The 18842-nt window shown below is 34.9% G+C and overlaps 1 protein-coding gene across 19 annotated transcripts in view; it reads left to right on the top strand.

The window, feature by feature from the left end:
• LOC124410496 (protein alan shepard) overlaps window positions 1–16868 on the top strand; it is a 35079-nt gene extending 18211 nt beyond the window's left edge. For 7 of the 19 annotated variants that reach the window (XM_046888914.1, XM_046888915.1, XM_046888918.1 and 4 more), the window contains 10 exons: window positions 4311–4652; window positions 8369–8583; window positions 9113–9171; window positions 9773–9918; window positions 14752–14909; window positions 15017–15170; window positions 15356–15547; window positions 15724–15816; window positions 15912–16060; window positions 16807–16868. In XM_046888914.1, coding sequence (XP_046744870.1) covers window positions 4311–4652; window positions 8369–8583; window positions 9113–9171; window positions 9773–9918; window positions 14752–14909; window positions 15017–15170; window positions 15356–15547; window positions 15724–15816; window positions 15912–16060; window positions 16807–16837 — 1539 coding nt within the window. In that variant the 3' untranslated portion in view covers window positions 16838–16868. Of the gene's footprint in view, window positions 1–4310; window positions 4653–7351; window positions 8294–8368; window positions 8584–9112; window positions 9172–9772; window positions 9919–14751; window positions 14910–15016; window positions 15171–15355; window positions 15548–15723; window positions 15817–15911; window positions 16079–16806 lie in introns of those variants that run through there. The other 12 variants (XM_046888923.1, XM_046888922.1, XM_046888934.1 and 9 more) reach the window with 12 other exon arrangements.
• The last annotated feature ends 1974 nt before the right edge of the window (window positions 16869–18842 follow it).

Raw genomic sequence — 18842 nt, 5'->3', positions numbered from 1 at the left:
GAACGTTGGAATTCGTTCGATCATTTAATCCTAAACCAATAACGTTGTTCTTTTATTATTATTATTATTATTATTATTATTATTATTATTATTATTATTATTATTTTTGAAGAATTGAATTGCCGCCCATTGCGTGAATAATCGTATTTCATTTTCATGTTTATTCTTATTCTAGTGACATTATAATTTCATAGTACGTATATAGAAACGTGAAGTCGACTGTGTTGTTGACGGTAATACGGGGGGGAGGGGGGAGAAAATTTCGTTCGGTCCTCCGTGGGGAATGAAATTCAATTATTGTACAACGCGACGACGACGACTACGACGACGACGCCATGTTGCATGTTTGTGTACGTATGTACGGACGTACTTATATGTATATATATATATATATGTATGCATGTACATATACTACAGAAGCTCGAGACAAGCCACCGCTATCTCTATCTGTATAACTGTTGAAACGACTATGTACCCATGCACCACCGCGTTGCCAATTATCACTCATTTATCTGGCAACACTGTCATCCCGCTTCGTTTTGCGTAATGTACGTACGTATTATACGATAAATGCCTGCTTATATGGATACACGAAAATATACGCACGCACATGCGTGTACATGTATACGAGGTTTTGCTCGCACTTATGATAATTGTTGCAAATTTCAACCGTAAAACCGAGCACAGATACTATCTTTATATGTTCAAATATGTATGATCGTATTGAAGTTGGTAGCGTCGTTATGGTAAGGATTCATGATGAGGAAAAAGCGTTATTTCGACATTTTGAAATTGTCGGAAATTTGGTAAATTGTAATAAAAGAAAAAACACTCGTGTTTCGAAATTTTAGTTCATTTGAAATCATTTTAAATTTAAGAAAATAAGAGTTTTTTTTACCCAATGTTTCGTTAGGATAACTTTACTTCAACTTTAATCTTGTCGTTGATGTTATTATTAATACACGATGGAAGATTAATTTTGTGCGTAAATTGTGTTACATTATTTTTGGCAATTTATGGAATAACGTTGTGTCGATAAATTTTATTTTACTATTCATTTTTCATCATTTTTACTCTCTCATTGTCTATTCTACATTATACATGTGTAACCTAACCTTGTATGATTTACAAATATTGGTTATGCTGATATTGGGGATTTATAGAGATTTATACAAGTAAATTTTTTTCAAGTACCTAATCGTTGGGGAAATTAATTTTCTCTGCGTCGTTTAAAGAAGTATAATTGTATAGGATTTTTTTCTTGTAATTATGATCTCTACGTCACGGTGATGATGTCTCATGATGATAATTAGAAAATTGATAAGTCACGATTTTGCGTCACGCTGAACACAATTTGTAGCTGTAAATTCATATAATATATAAATATAATTTTATTCTTAAAATATTTTTCCTTCGAATATCCTACCCGAATAATATATACGTACAAATTGGAGAAGGAAAAAAAAGTGCGAGGAAAGCCAGCAGATAACTGAACTAACAATAAACATAGACATAGAAATTCAAAAAGGGGGCGGCAGTCGATCTTATCTATACCTATGTATGTACATATCTATTGCTTGAAACTTATCGAAACTTAGTGTATCTTATATATATATATGTGCGAGTGTGTCTGCACTTATCTTTTGCGGGCAATGCAGCATTTTATCATACCATAACAGCAGTTGTCAAATTTTTATCTCGGTTTTTCTGTATATATATATATATATATATATATATATATATATATATATATATATATCTATATATTTGCATTGTATATACATATTTCTGCGGTATGGACGCTCGGGGGGTTTTCGTGATTCACAAACTTGTACAGAACTCGGACACTCATTTCCGAGCTTATCTATACATAAATATACTCGCCTCTGTCCTTAAGCGATAACAAGTTAAACAATTATTTCTACCGAGTGACTCCCTGATTGTGCGGAGAGTATAATAACTCAAACGCCGAGGCGATAACAGACATTGAAACTATTTTTTTCTCCATTTTTCACGTCACTAGAAATCTGGTTCGAATTCTTTTGTATATTAATCTCGAGCGCAGTTCTATTCGTAAATGCGTTTATCGCAAGATGGGAGTCAATTCTTATAAATTAAATTATGCTATATTTCTGTATTTCCATGCAGCTGGTTGATCGGAATTCGGTTAATGGTAATGACTAACTAATAACTTTGACCAATGAATCATGCAGGATGTCGAGTATTCTCGTCAAGTATTGTCGAATTGTATAGGGTGAAAACCGAGGTCGAAACTTTGACTCACATTTCTTCATCTTATCTATTCATTGTTATGAAGAATTACGCCGTTATCGTCATCGTCATTGTCGTTGTCTTCGCCGTATTGAGCTTTTGTTTTCAACAGCGAATAAAACGAACATACTAGTATGTATAATAGTGATAAGAAGATTCTCGACCTTTCACCCGATCCGCAGTGTAAAAGTTCTGGTATTTCCGGACGAGATCTTCGAATAACCATCGTGAGCCAGAAACATTATTGCTTACAGATGAACAATCCATGCCCGTTTTTTGTGTATACCTATATTTCTTATTTACAGGAAGAAATTCTTTCTTCGCCGTATTTTCGTATCGTGTCTGTGTTTTCTTCTTACTTTTTCGTTCTTTGCTTACTTTTGCGCAATTGTGTCTTCTGTTCACGTATTATATAATCTTTAAAAACGCTTATTTGCATTATTTAGTCCGAGCTAAATTTTAATAATATAATTAAATTAAAAGCCTGTGCGTTATGCATGATATAGTATCTATTATGTTTATCGTAGACACACGTTATATACATGCATTACATACGTATGTATAATAAAATATGGACGGAAACGTGCGCGCAAAATTTTTTCCCCATTTTTCTCGTCACTAGAAATCTGGTTTGAATTCTTTTGTATAATGTAAAACATACTCAACTGCTGCACCACTGTTGTACGTACACATCATAAGGAATTCAATAGATCTTTTGATGAAACTCACGTCTCTCGGGATCTCATGGTATCAGTGTAATTTATTTTTATATACATATATCACATATCCGAATATTATGTGCATACATTTTGACTTGAATCATAAAAGAAATTTTTCAGTCGCTATGAATCTTGAGTGCAGTTGAAAGATTCTGCAGACTCGTCGAATCACATGTGAAAAAACACATTCGTTAACTCGTTTCTAATTTTAAGTTTTTTGTACATTGATCGATGTATGTATGTATCCTATATATTACCGGATGGTTGTATATACCATGCATCTATTCATACGTCTACGGTATGTATACATGTATAAACGATTTATATGTACATACATACATACAACGAATCATCTGATTATTAATTATCAATAAAGCACCGGGGGCAATCGATATACGGGCAATCTATTTCTCGACCCATCAATCTGTCTATCTATACCTACGTATATCTGTATCTCTATGCCTATAACCCAATATCTGCAATCATACACATATACACGTATATGTATAGGTATACGTGTAACGTTAATCAATTGATCGTCGACGTATTACAGAAAGTGAGGTAGAGAAAGAGAGTGGGAGAGGGAGAGAGAGAGAGAGAGTGCATGAAATGTGTTATACCGTATAAAGAGAAAAGATTAATTGGCCAATTTACCCTGAATATAATGTCGCGAACGAGAAGAAACTTTATTTTTCGATTGAACAGAAAATTAAAAAGAATTGAAAAATAAATATTAATTGGTCAGAGGAAGAATTAAATTTTGTTCATTCTAAAAATATTTCGCTGCACGTCGTGCGTAAATTGACCAACATTCTTTTTACACGATTCTGTGTTATCGTTTCAGAGATTTACTCGGCCGTTCTGGTCCAAATAAAGTCTCACAGGAGTTCATATAATAACAAATAATGTTTATTAATGAATGATGGTATACTTATTTCTCCATGGATACGTTCCGAAATTAGCTATCAGCGCTAAAAACTCTCTAGGACAGAGGCAGACTTACATTAGTCACGAATTAGTCAGCGCAAAAAAGATAAAAGATTGTTGACAATACTGAGATCTAATGTCGGAACGCACCCTGTATTGAGCGTTTAATTCATAGAATTACGAACTGACACCAGTTGGTGTCGGCCATAGAAGGTTTGTGACTTAGAGAGGATATTTCTTACACATATGTGTCTAACTTGTCCATCGGACCTTTACCTAACTACTCGGCAATCGGGTTACTACAACCCCTTCTACTACCACGGATTTTTTTTTTTGTCACTGATCTCGATGTACAGGCTCCTAATGCGCGTATTTTTTCTTTCATATTTCCAGGGAACGAATGGACCGAGGCCGACGTACGGCGGTGCGAATAACGGAAGCGCGGGGAACGGGGGCGCCGGCGGTATCGGGGTCGGCCCTGGTGGCGGTCACGGACTTAAGGGCGGGGCAGGCGGAGGCCCGAGGGGGGGAGGCAACCAGGTACAGTATCGCGCGAGCGGTACGGCGGCGTGGGGCGCCGTTCCACCCCACGCGACGACACAGGCCTACCCGACTTACCCGAGATATCCGAACGCGGCGACCGCCGCCGCAGCCGCAGCTGCCCAAATGCCGGGTAACGCGCAGCAGCTACCTCCGACAGCAACACCTTACACAACCTACTCGCCCCACGCGTCGGTAAGTACGTCCGCTGCCTTTACAACATCCTGTTTTATCGACCCTCCCGTCTGGCACATCCGTCAACTTTTTCATCCCTACCCAGAGATCACCGCGACGCCAGGGACGTACGGAGTAGGACTTTGGACAGATTTTCTTTCTTTTTTTCCCAGTTTTTTTGCACTCGTACAGTTCGTCCACTCGGCAGGGTTTATATGCACGGGGTGAATCGTGGAAAAGGCGCGATATTTTGTTAATGACGTTCAAGTTTTTTTTTTTTTTTTTTTTCTACTTGCTACTTTGTGATGAAATATTAATTACACTCATTCGGTTTAGTTGCATTCCAGGTTACGGAAAATAAATTTATCGTCGGAAAAGATGGAATTTGATACTTATTTTAGTGCGTAATAAAAGAGTTAAGTCGAATATTTTCAGCATGATATAAGAGAATTTCGAATTTCGAATTGCCCAAAAACTCTTGCAAAGACCGCGACTAACAGTAAACTGAATAGACAAACTTGTATATTATCATATCTATGATGTATTTTACAGTGTCCTGCTAGAATAAATTCGTCTCCATTTAACACAATTCAGGATACATTTTTTATAGATCCGCATTTGTCTCTTGGTCCACCATTGGTGATGATGAAGAGTCAGCCAATCGTGAACGATAAGACAAATGTCGAACGTTAAAAAACGTATCCTAAATAACATTAATGTAGGCGGATTTACTCTGTGTTGAATTGCTCGTAGGCCACTTGCACGCAATAACTCGGTATATTTTCGTGAATATAATACGAATACACTATAAAACAAATTTTTCTTACATTTTCCGTTTCTTTCAAATTATTGTCAACACTTAAAATAACAATGGAACGCCTGTATAATTATTGGAAGGTTTATTATCTGGCTGGCAGTCTAAATGTTGATTTGACACGAGGCAACGTCGTTGCTATGACAAGTTGATACATCCCTGGCGCCCCTGCATCCCTCTGCCGCTAACGCCCACGCAAGGGCGTCAAGGCGGAAAGATCCTTCGTTATTGATCCGTTCACTTTCGTCTTCATGTATTACCCCATACATATATCTCTGTTCATGTTCGTTTCTCAATTCGTAAATTTTTTTTTTTTTACTTCATTTTTATTGTACGATTTTATATTCTTCGACATCTGGTACAAATAGTAATGTTGATAATATGTATAATCATGTTTCTTCAAATAATTATTTTGACATTCAAAGTTATTCTCATTGTCAGTTGCTATACTTTTTGTATGCCTAAATATACTCACAATTAGTTAGACGATTCATGTTACTTTTAAATGTGTGTCAATTGGCACGATTACAATTCTCGATTTATCGTTGGTTCTTTTTTCTTTCGCATTTTTTTTTTCTTGCACCTCTTTTTTTCTCGTGCGTGGTCGCACAGGAAACACAGGACAATAAAATTTAATTCTTCTGACGGTTAGATCGAATTGCTTTGCACAAACAGCCTTGTGCATAACGTGACACAGAGCCATTTAACAGGTGTCAGATAATCTCGTATCTGGGATAAGAATTGCTGAAATATAAATATATATAGGTCTATATTTTCATCCGAGTATACTTTACAGGCGATGTATTAACCAAAAGTGGAGTGCAAGGTATATAGTACCTATTTTATAGCTGAAACGTATATTCAATCATAAATAAACAATCGTACGCCTTTGAGTGCTCGATCGTTACTTTAGCTACATGTTATAAATTATATACAGGCAAAGAAACCCATTCAATTAACCTCGGGAGTCGTGCGGAGAGAATAAATTTCTTGATTAGACGAGTTATATTCACGAGACTGCGTATGCGCATGTATGCATGTATGTATGTATGTATGTATGTATGTATGTATGTATGTATGTATCACAACGTACATTGTACTACGTAACGTCAAGTGTGTATGTATACATGCAATATAATGAAATATTATTTACTGGGTCACCGTGAAGAAGTTTTAGTTATATGCAATTGCTAATTTCAATTCCAACGTCAAAGTCTTGTTACATCATTACGCTACTATACATTCAATAATGGTTAATCCGAAGAATCTTGAAAATTATCAATCATAGGAAATCACAAACACGCAGACCCCCTATTGAGGCACCCGTAAGATCCGAACCTGCGCGCAAGAACAAGTTGCCTACCGCGCGTAACGATTATTCTCGACGGACCATGCCAAAAAAAAAAAAAAAAAAAAAAAAGGAATAGAAATCGATGGCATGCGTTTAGTGGTAGTTTTTTTTTTCCCTTTTAAACCTGGAACGCTATATCTTGGATGTTCTAAAATTAAAAATTATTCGAACTTCCTTATCGTCAGAGTAAAATTTCGCAACGTCTATGACTGAGATTCGCTGCATTACCGACGGAGAAGGGACGAACGTTCAGATTTGTAAATTAACAAGTAGGCGTGTTGTATACCCGGGGAGTTTACACACTTCTCCATCGTTGTGGAAATTTTTAGCACTGTATTCGCGTAATATATGTAGCCGGAGATAGGTTACGTGTAACGTAGTTCCGACGCTCCACTCGGTTTTCCACCCGTGACAGTGGCGGGTCGGTCGTCGTTAACCACTTCTTTTCAACATGCATATAGGTATTTACATGCATGTATATACGATAGATGTGTGTGCATATATAATCGTGTATGTACAAGGGAGATATGTGCCTGCACGTTAGTAAAAGTTAGCTGTGCCACGATCCCTGCAAGCCCCTCCGGTCGAACTGGAATTGAAACGCACTTTTGCATCTTGTCGCTGTTCTCATCGTCTCGTTCGACCTTTTATTGTTATTTCTTTTTCCTTTCTTCGTTCCTTTATTTTCACCGGCAAATCTTTCCTCGGGATAAAGTTGCAAGTGCCGCATACAGTCGCCGAGACACGGAAATCCCCTACCTAACTTGAATGGGAAAAATCGCAATAGATTCTTCGTCGCTGTAATCAATCGTTATCGACAGGTTATTCGTGCCGAAAAAAGTGACTGTCGCCTGAAATGGTTTCGCGTCTCTCGCTTCGTTAAGAATAATAACCTGTTCGATTTTCAACTCGGTATACAAATAGTCAATTAATTGTGACGATGTGCCTGAAAGAATGATTCGTTATTATTTAGAAAATCGTTGTCACTATTATTCGAGTATAATAACAAGAATAACGACAACCTTTACGTGATATGGGATAAAGAGGAAAGAAGAAAAATTGAAAAATCGAAAAAATCTCTCATAATTGGAATTAAAAACAAACGAAATCGCAACACTTTGCTATTAAATTTTCACAATGGGTGATCAGATGCAACGTACCAGGGCGTACTTCTCGTCGCCTCCTGCACGTAAAAATCTTCAAGGTCCCATCGGTACTAATAATTTTAACGATACGATCGGTCCTTCGGTGTCGTCTGATAATCGTATACCGACTAGACTATTTTCGAACAGTCAAATGCCTCAGAAGAAACAAGCGTGGAGCCTCGGCAGAGGTTTTGCCGGTGGTTATCCTGCCATGCCTTTGAATAATGCGGCTGCTGCGCCACTTCACCTGCCACAACCAGGCATTAGACAACCTCATTATTACAAATCGAATAACAATGTTAGCAGCCTGATGGGATTAATGCCTAAAGCGATATTTAACAATAATCCATTGGTAGGGTGAAAATTGTCTAAGGGTTGTCTTTTTTCTTCTAAGAAATGGAGTTTTCAATGTTATTTTTCTTTTCAGTACGGAGGACAAAGAGTGCCGACTGCATCGTCGCCTGCTAACACGAACAGCAGCTCGAGCAGCGCTACGGGTAGCCAAAGTGGAACAATGAGTACCAGTCTTAGTAACAACGCTATGCAAGGACAGCAGACGGAGCAGCTCTCAAAAACGAACCTGTATATCCGTGGCTTGAACCAAAATACTACAGACAAGGATCTTGTTAATATGTGTGCTCAGTAAGTAGCAAGCGAATAATTAAATTAAAAGAAAGTAATCTATTCTTACCAACGGATATTGCTTATCAGACATCGATGGCTACTATACCTAAATTATCATTACCTAATGAGCTAACTCGACTATTTATAGCATGTTATGTGTCATATTTATGGCCGGATGCTGTGCCATGTTTCATACTTTTTTGATAAAGAAATTTAGATTCTCCAAGTTCTTTCTATAGGGGGATCGCAACGAGTTGACTTTGAAAAATGGAAACTATACGCGTTCAGTTACACTGAAATTACTCTCTACAAAAACTTGATTTTTTTATATGCTTCTGAAACAATTTGCAACTGATTATTGTTGTTGTTAATGTTGCTTAATGGTTCTAAGTTTATCATTGGTCGAATTCATCGGCAATGATTTTCGTTAATCTAAAAACGTCTCTTTCATTGGAAATTAGCTATAGCGTGACTTAATCTTTATTGTCCCGGAAATGGACTTTGATATACTGTTTTACATACTCATATTTTGTTTTTCTGTTTCCAGGTATGGAACTATAACCTCTACAAAGGCGATTCTGGATAAAAATACAAATAAATGTAAAGGTACTTAGTTGAATTTTACACCTTTTTAGTTTTATTGCTACTTGTTACTTTACATTTATAATATTTACATAATTACGTATATACCTATTGATTAAATCAAGAATACAAAGTGTGTAGCAAAGTTATTCGTATCAGTTACAGAAAAACTTTTACATTCCACTTTTTCTCCGAGCTTGGACGATACATTTTTATATTTAAGAAACTTCAATATCTCTGTTTAATTTAGTTTATTATTACTCAGTTCTTTTCTGTGTAATCGCTCGACAAACGTTCATACTTGAAACGATAGATTCAACGAAGTATGACCAGAGATTAGTTTTTCAATGGCACTTGAGAGTTTGCAGAAAGTTGAAGAAATGTTACAAATATTTATACAATGCACGAATATATTAGACTTATGCACCTTTCGAAACATATTGTAGTTTACGATAAGTTTAAAGCGTCGCCAGCTTATTGCGGTGTAGTTTTTTCAAGGGGATAAATTATTTAAAAACTGATCTTACAATGGTATAAACTACAAATCTTTACAAATACAGATTATATTATAATATATAATTGTAATAATGTTGGAAATGTATATCTACGTTATATTTTGTTGCAGGTTATGGCTTTGTAGACTTTGAGTCACCGCTGGCGGCAGACACTGCTGTGAAAGCACTGATGGCCAAAGGCATCCAAGCGCAGATGGCGAAAGTGGGTATCTGGTTGCTCCGTAGACTGGCCAGTGTACGTTGGTTGTGCATGCAAGTACAGTAATACCAGAGTAACAGTAAACCTCTCTTTCTCTGTCACCCTGACCACAACCTTTTTCTCTCATAGATTGTTTAGGAGTATCGTGATGTTCATCATTTTAAATTATTTCGTATACATATTGTATTCTGATTTGGTCAAATATGAGCTTTCGTTACACTTACTGAATCGACGACTAAGGGGGAGGGGAAAAAAATAAGGAATATCGAAGAAATCTATCGAAAATATTATTTGTACGCTGCATTGACGTGTAACGATTGGCTATAGTACCTAAATTGCGTCTATTGCAACAAAAATTTTCGACTTTAATTTCGACAATAATATGTATATTGGATGGATAGGCGTAATTTATCGATACGTGATCCTAAAACGATCTATCGGTCCTTTCTTATCAACAGCCTAACTCACTTATCCAATACAAAAAAACAACAACAACTTTCTAAGGTTTTCAATTCTATCTCTTATTATTCTATCTCACAACTTACTACAACCTCTCGATGCTTGCTGCTATACCTCGGCCACTGATTGCTCGTTACGCTACATCAACAATGTCTCGAATCATGTCTGAGAATAGCATTTTATCTCAGCCCTAACGTAAGCCTTTAGCCATCATCAATTTCTTTCAGGAAAAATTACTCTCGATTTCTCTGTTTTTAGAAAGAAAAATAAATTACTGGTAAATTAGAGAAAAAAAATACAAATATACGTACATAAAAATATTTTTTTTTGAAATAGTAGAAAAATTGCTTCGAAGTATGGCAGCGCAAACGAAGTCAGTAGCTAAAAATGTTTTAATCATAAAATACAGTGGTGTAATTGTACATATATGTATATATACATATGTACATATTATATCTCACATTATTATTGATTTTATTTTTTCTCTTTTTTTTCTAATACCATCATCATATTAATAATTTATTGTTATAAACTTATATCTAGCTATTACCAAACTTGTTTTCAGACAAACATGATACGTCAAACATAAGGATTTTTTATTCTTCTTTTCTAATGTTATTAATTTGGCCTTCCACTAAATTCACATTTTTTTTTTATTTTCCTACATACAGGTTTATTGAAAGTAACAAAATTTTGTAACGGAATATAGCTATTTGTCATTTGTTTCAATTTATTTGCAATCAGTCGTGACTGCGAATGATACGAAACAAGCGAATGTTTCTTTAGGTAAAGCGTACGAAGGGATTGAGAAAAGTAAATGCGACTTTGAAAATCTTAAAGCATCGATCAAAAGTTGAGATAAAGCATTGAGATATTTTTTTAATAAGCTAATGTTTTTGCAAAATCATATGCTTGGAACTGTACTGCATTATCCTAGTGAAAACAAATTAAGTGGCTAATGCTGTCATTTTTGTCTGCTACCCAAGTGGAAAGCCTGACAATGTATCATCATTATCACGGTTGCTAAATTAAAAAAAAAAATTTTTTTTTTAATTTTTAACCCCACTACTTGCGCACTGAGAAACCATTTTCAAATGTGTGTGTGTAAACCACCAAGCCAGTATTGGTCTTTATCTATATGTTGCCCGAAAACTAACCTCGGAATGGTTCTTGTTGAACTGTGGACGCGATAAACGCACGGGGTGCCAAAACTTGTCAACTGTGATAACGATCGCAATAATATAACGAACTGTCGCATGGGCTATGACATAAGTTTAAACAACGATACCGTTTATTATCGATGATAGAAATGTTCAGGGTGAAACGTTGTTTCGTCTCACGGGAAATAAGATGTTCATGCTGTTTTAAATTCTCTGTTTGTTTATTCATTTATTTTTCTTTGTTCGCCCCTGTCTACTTTGAATATTAGTCTATACGATTTACCTCTTCTAGACGTAAATACACCAGTATTTCTCATTATTCAATTTGGCCAAAATTGTCAATTGTAAATAAAAAGCGAAGACCAAAATGCCCTGTCATTTGGATTAAAGATATGCTATAAATAACATGTCCTTAGCATGATCAGGTAATGATTGGCCTGCCTTGTCTAAGGAAGATGAACATCATTCCTGACACATAAACACTAGTTAAACGCTTGAATGGTGAATATTTCTGAGCTTTGAAACAAAAAAAAATACTGCGAAGAATTTATTCTTTTCGAAAAATGAGTATTCCTGGTTTGTTTTTTTTTTATACTTTCACGTGAATATTTATACTGTATTGTTTGATGAACAATGTAAGACCATTAAAAAACGATGTAGCCTTGTATGCACGTCAATAATAATGATAATAATGTCAATAACAACAACAACAACAACAACAACAGTATATCAGCATGAGAAATGGCCCGGAAAGTTGGCCAGTTTTTAAAAATATAATAACGCTTTGTCAATTTCATTAGCCAGACAGAGCATTTTTGTCTTTCATGATATTAATCGTCTTGTGACGATCATTTTTATTCATTTATTTGTTCATTTTTTTAATTTGTAAAGTCCTCATCTCAGTACATATGTTTATTGACTTTTATCCTACATACGTACGCCATTGGCTTGGCTTAATCCACAATGACTTTGTTGTTTTATTTTTTTTCTTTCAATATTGTTTCTTTAATGCATTCGCAGGATTGAAGTAAAACTTGTCGTAAAGTACATAAGTATATACTCAAGTAATACGTAGACTTGACTGATTGATTGATTTATTAATTGATTGATTGATCGATTGATAGAGACTTGAGAGAAATGGTGGATCTCAAAATAAGCTTAACAATGCAACAGCACTTCTCTGTTATATAATATAAAAATCTTTTTAAAATTAGTTCGCAATGTGTCATTCCATATCTGACAAGAATTGCGAGTCTTAAAAAGTCGCGAAAATTTTCTCTACTCATTGGAGTAACATTATCTATTTTTTATTTGACCTTACTATCGTTGTCAGATTAGTTGAAACTTGCGAAGCTTTAATGATGTGAAAAACTACGATGAACCAAGAGATTGGATGTGAAAGTAAACATTGACGGCTTGTATGAATTTATAACTAATTTTTTGGTGCTTTTAATTCCGCGCATTGTTGTTTCATTTTAAACATTAACTTGATAAAATAAAATCTTTTCACTGTAATACGGTGTGTATTATTCTGTTAAGCATGCGCTGAGCAAATTTAGAGAGCCACCAGAATGTGGTAATAAGAAGTCGTAATGCCATGAAGCATGACTATCAGAATAAAAGACAAACTTACATTGATTCAATAATTAAACTTATTTAGTAATAACTGGTCATTTTTTTCAATCTAGTTACGAGTAAAATACTTGGCTAAAGTTTTATATTTCGAGCTTTCGATTAAAAACAAGGCAAAAATTTATATACGTTGTATCGTTCAATTAAACTTGTTACATTGCAGTAACTAAGTAATTCTATTTCCATATTTGAAATACTTAATATTAAATTACAGTGGAGTGGTTTCCAATCATTTTTACTGCCCAAATTATATATTATATATATGTATATTTTTTTCCGTTTCTCAAGTCAAATGCAAATTTTATCCTTTCCTTAAAACTTTTTCAATCACGTTCTGATTTATACCATTTTATTAACTGCTCCAAAAGCTTTTTAATCATTCAAGTATGTCAATAATAATCTATTGGATGTTGTTCTGCTGAAAATTGTTATTCTTGCTATGATTTAAATAATCGATCTTTAACATTTAGAATTATATTTTTTCTTTTTAATTCATGTAGACAGCTGTAACGACCATTATTGATCGTCTGTGGTCCAATATTGCTTATCACAATATTTCTGATAGCATTTTCTCTCAGCTTAACTTTTAAGTTGTTTGATGTTTAGATTCAACATAGTGTGAGACCAAGCTGTTTATTGCCGTTTGTTTTTTATTGTGTTCGTTTATACACGTATATGGCGTAGTCCAAATGACCGTAAACAAGGTTCGATCCAGACCCCCACCCATTTGGTCGACGATTTATTTCCTACTTATACTCGACTTCCCAAAGGCGGCCAGATCCATCTTACGTCAAATGTAAAACAGTATTTTTTTCAGTCATAGAAAATTCATAAAAACTTTCAAATGTTTCGAGAACGTAGTTTTTGAGAAAAATCAATTTTTGTGCGTTTTTCGTTGAAAGTGATGACTTACGATTTCCACAAATTCTGCAAAAATAATATCAGACCAATTTCGAAAAGAACACAATTTTTTCCCCTTTAGAAAAAATTTGAAAATGTATATTTGGTGGAGTAGAAGTAACAAATAAATCGGCGACAAATTCTGTGGGGGTTGAAGTCAAACCTTGTTCACATTCACTTGGATTATCCCACATGAATATACATATATTTATTTTTATAGCTCTTCATCTTTCACATTCCTTGATATCCGTGGCCTTTTCAATACTGTATATATTTAATATCTCGATACGTGTAGCTAGAGAATCAGAAGAAATATGCTACATCTTTGAATTTTTGCATATTGCTGATTTAAAAATCTTTTTTACGTGCGTTATTAAATTGTGTACCTTTATTCTGCGAATTACAATCTTATGATCTCATATTATTCGATGACAATACAGTATTTCATATTATCAGATTTCGAAAATAAGCAATAAAAGGAAAAGTCACTGGTTTGTCAAATTTTTGACTAAATTGTGTTTATAGCTTTATTTTTCTCTGTTTCAAGGCTAGTCTAGTACCTCTGATTTGCTTATTCGATAAGTTGTTCTAAATTCACTTGGTACAAACAGATGAATATAATGAGAAATGGGAATTTAAAATGAGTGAAATCATTTCTCTGTAAACTTGCAGTTTGTAAATCTTCCGTGATTAACGTTAATGTCAGTTTCGTTGCATAGTGCCTTTGTCTGTTCCTCAGCAACAGGAGCAGGATCCCACCAATTTGTACATAGCCAACCTGCCTCTCAACTTCAAGGAAAATGATGTCGAATCTTTGCTTGCTCAGTACGGCCAGGTGATTTCTACCCGTATATTACGCGATCCAAACGGTCAGAGCAAAGGTGTTGGGTTTGCAAGGTAATACAATTTGAAATCTTGATCTTGTTAGTCGTGAAGATATTATATGTCATTACTCGGCATTGATGTGAGACAAGAGGTGATCGTTTTGTATTAATATTTTTTAGAATGGAGTCGAAAGAAAAGTGTGAACAAATTATTCAGATGTTTAATGGTAAAGCATTACAAGGTGCAAAGGATCCGCTGTTAGTGAAATTTGCCGATGGGGGCAACAAAAAGAAATCCTTGTATAAGAGTCCGATATGGAGGGAATCTGGTGACGTAAGCAATTTTGTTTTTCCTTTTTTTCTCTCATTCTCTCTTTCTCTCTTTCTAACATATTTATGATCCACCGGTAAAGAATTTCAATGTTCCCTACCATTTATTTCTGGTTTGCTAATATAGACAACAATTAAAATCGCCCCGATCTGGTTTTCAGCATAACTTGAACGGCATTTCTGTTGCAGAATATGACTTTGAATTATGACGCTAGCGGAGTTGGCCAGAATGGTGTGGCAACGGCTCACATGTTGCCTGCTGCGACATTGGCTCAGTACGGTCGCCACTACGGCCAAGTTCCTGGTTACAGTGTTCCTGGAGGGCCTTGGGTCACTCCGTACATTGTGCAAACAGCACCGCCGCACATGCAACAGGTTGACGTGAGTTTATATTTGCCTATCAGGGAATAGCTAGCTCAGATCTCCATATTGTAGAAATTATAACTGTATATTATTTTAGAACAGAGGCTGATAGTTAGAATCGATATAACAACGCCATTTTTCTGTTTTATAATGGAAGATAAAAAAATATTTTTTAACTGTTAAATTTCTTACAGATGATGCCATCGGCCGATCCAAGCAATGCGCAGTATAGCATAATGCCCCAGCTAACGACACAAATGTCTACCATGCATTTAGGAACAGCTTCCGTGAGTCGTGATCTCCTTTCTAAAGAATTATACTATCGCATATTTGGCAGGATTATATTTATCGACGGGAGTGAATATTCCATTTTAATTTTCAGTACATAGCAGCGAGTCCTCACCCATACCCGTACACACCGTACCCTGCACCTAGCATTATCCACACTATGCCAATGGGCGATTCTGAGCAGACGAGCAACGCGGCATCCCCGGACGACTCCTATCAACAATACCAGACTCAGCAGCCCAAGTAGGCCACAGTTTATAGGTTAGCGCGAGTATAGTTTTTTTAGTAGCAGCCAAATTGACCAGAGCTGTTTTTTCTTCAATATTTTTTTTTTGTTTTTTTTTTCTTTCGTTCTATCCCAAGTTCTGACTTTTATTTAAAATTTTTTTTTTCTTCACATACTCATTTGTCACTTTTGTTATAATAGGACCGTTATGCTTTTGTAGAATTGTTACATTTTCGAACTTATTTTTGTATCACAAAACCGAATTTGAGAGAGGACACTGCTTCATCAGCTTTTTTATTTTTTTTATTTTCGGAATGTACTTTTCCATCGAGCTCTGCACGAATAATGCTTTGGATAGATAGTTCATTATTGCAATGAGCAAATTTTATTTTTATTTGAACTTTGTCAAATAATAAATTATAAATTATACACACGTACTCACTTGTTCAGAACAAAGTAATTAACGACAGATGGAATCATCTTGCTTTAAAATAATTTCGCCGGATTGGAGTATGAACAAATCGGGGCATGGTGGAATATTTGAAAAATATATGATACAAACTCTCATTTCATTTTACTCGTTATGAATGACTTATTTTCCAATTTTCGAGAGCTTAAAGAATTCCGACTGCGTTTGTTCAAGGATTGTTCAAGACTCGAGGAACATTCGCATTCAGTGATAATAAAATCTGAAGAAGTATTTATTCCTTTGGCCGTTTTTATACACAGTCGAATAAAGAACGTGCTTTTTATTCTGTTACAGATACGACTATGCCGAGGGTTACATAAGTTAGAAGAGGTATACCTGTTTATGTGAGGGATATTGAAAAAAAAAAAAAAAATCTAAGAAATAGACAGAGAAAGAGAAAAAGAGAGAGGTTAATACATTACGTAAAGAAAAAAAAGTCAGAAATAAGATTCTTCCTCATGATAAGTTGACTTGCCAGCCATCTTTTATACATTTTATCCACCAAAATAAATAGGTGAAAAAAAAGTAGTTAATATTTTGCAACGACAGTAGTAGAGTATGAATGTTGACATAATACGGGAGGTAAGAGGTTTGGGTACCGACCAATATGATCGGCACTAGCTCGTCTCAGCCTCTGTAAAAACCGCCAATGCCAATTTGTGTGTAGCTGACAATGACAAAAAAAAAAAAAAAAAAAAAAAAAAGGAAAGAAAGAAAAAACTGATACAGGGCGATGGGCAGTTTTTTTTTTTTAGCGTCGAGCTGATAGGCTTCCAAGGTTTAACTTTAGGTGTATTACTTTACATTTACTACGGAGACGATAAGTTTGAAGAAACTGAACGCTTGAGAAATATGAATAAATATTTTAAAGAAAACCTAAACTATATATTAAAACGTGAAAAAAAGTGAAAAAAAAAAGAAAATGAAGAAGAAGATGAAATGAAGAAATAACGCTGCTCACATATACAAAGAAGGATTCTTCCCAAGAATTATAATATGTAAAGAAAGAAACAAAACCCACACTTCCAATACTAGAGTTGATAAAAAAAAAAAAAAAAAGAAAGAACAAAAATTCCAATTCAGTATGATTGTATGATAAAAACAGTACTACTCGATCCCCCTAACCGGACTGGTGCCAGCTGGCTGGCCGGTGACATGGCCACTGTGGCGAAGGGATTACGAATTAGATTGACTATATATATTATATCAATTGACTTTGATACATGTATATATATTATATATGGGTGATCGATGGTTCCAAATCCCTTCGCCCTTCATTAACGAACCGCCCCACTCGCTCGCACTTTCATCACAATTGTTTTTTGTTCAGACATTCCAAGTTGGGCAGAGATATATTTATACATACTTAACGGTTAACGACATTAATGTGTTTGTATGTATACATTATATAAATTGCCACGTGGATATTTTTAATCTAATGATATTTTCTACGACTACACTTTACGGTTTTTTTTTTCCCTGAATTTCTACGTCTTTTTCAGTTTTTTTCTTTTCGTTTTTTTTTTCGTTGTTCTTCTTTCCCCTTTTGTTTTGTTTTATTTTCTTTTCTAATTCACGGATGATATGTTTTATGATAGAAGTGGAAAACGAAGTCGAAAATGTTCAGGATATATATAATTATTGTACGAGATGAGAAAAAAATCAGAAAAAGTGAAAAAGTAACTAATGAAAAAAAAAAAAAAAAAAATGATTAAGAACATAGTACTTTTTAGAAAACATTATATTTATGCGTACGGTTAACGAATCAATATCAGTTTTAATTGTACAGTAAATACAGATATTTTTTTTAGAATTGTGCCTTTTCAGACTAATCCACTTTAGACAGGGATATATGCTGAAAAATATTATAATATATTTTTACGTCGGTATATGCGAAACTTGAGCCAAATTTTTGATCTTCTAGTTAAGAAAGTATAATTGTTTCTGTGTTTGTAGCCGGTTAACCATTACTACTACTACTACTACTACTGCTACTACTACTGCTACTACTACTGCTACTACTATTACTACTACTACTACTACTATGTTTGTTTGTTTATGAATTTGATAGATTTTTGTATGTGTATAGTTGCCACTAAACGGGATTGCCAGATTGTGCGTGACGATCTGCAAAGTCTAGGAAAAAGAAAAAGATAAAGAAAATGGAAAAAAAATCAAATTTTTGGTGGGTCTCTCTCTTTAAATCTTTATAATGAACCCGACGATCTGCCGAGAGATCCTAGTAGACTTGTTGATGACGGGATACGCTAGCTAAAGAGTAAATTAATTTAATATATTATTGAGATTGAGAAGAAAACACGTTATTATGT

The sequence above is a fragment of the Diprion similis genome, chromosome 9, assembly GCF_021155765.1.
Source record: "Diprion similis isolate iyDipSimi1 chromosome 9, iyDipSimi1.1, whole genome shotgun sequence".
NCBI classification, from domain to species: Eukaryota; Metazoa; Arthropoda; class Insecta; order Hymenoptera; family Diprionidae; genus Diprion; species Diprion similis.
The sequence above is the reverse complement of the archived record's forward strand: the minus strand, read 5'-3'. Positions and strand labels throughout refer to the sequence as shown.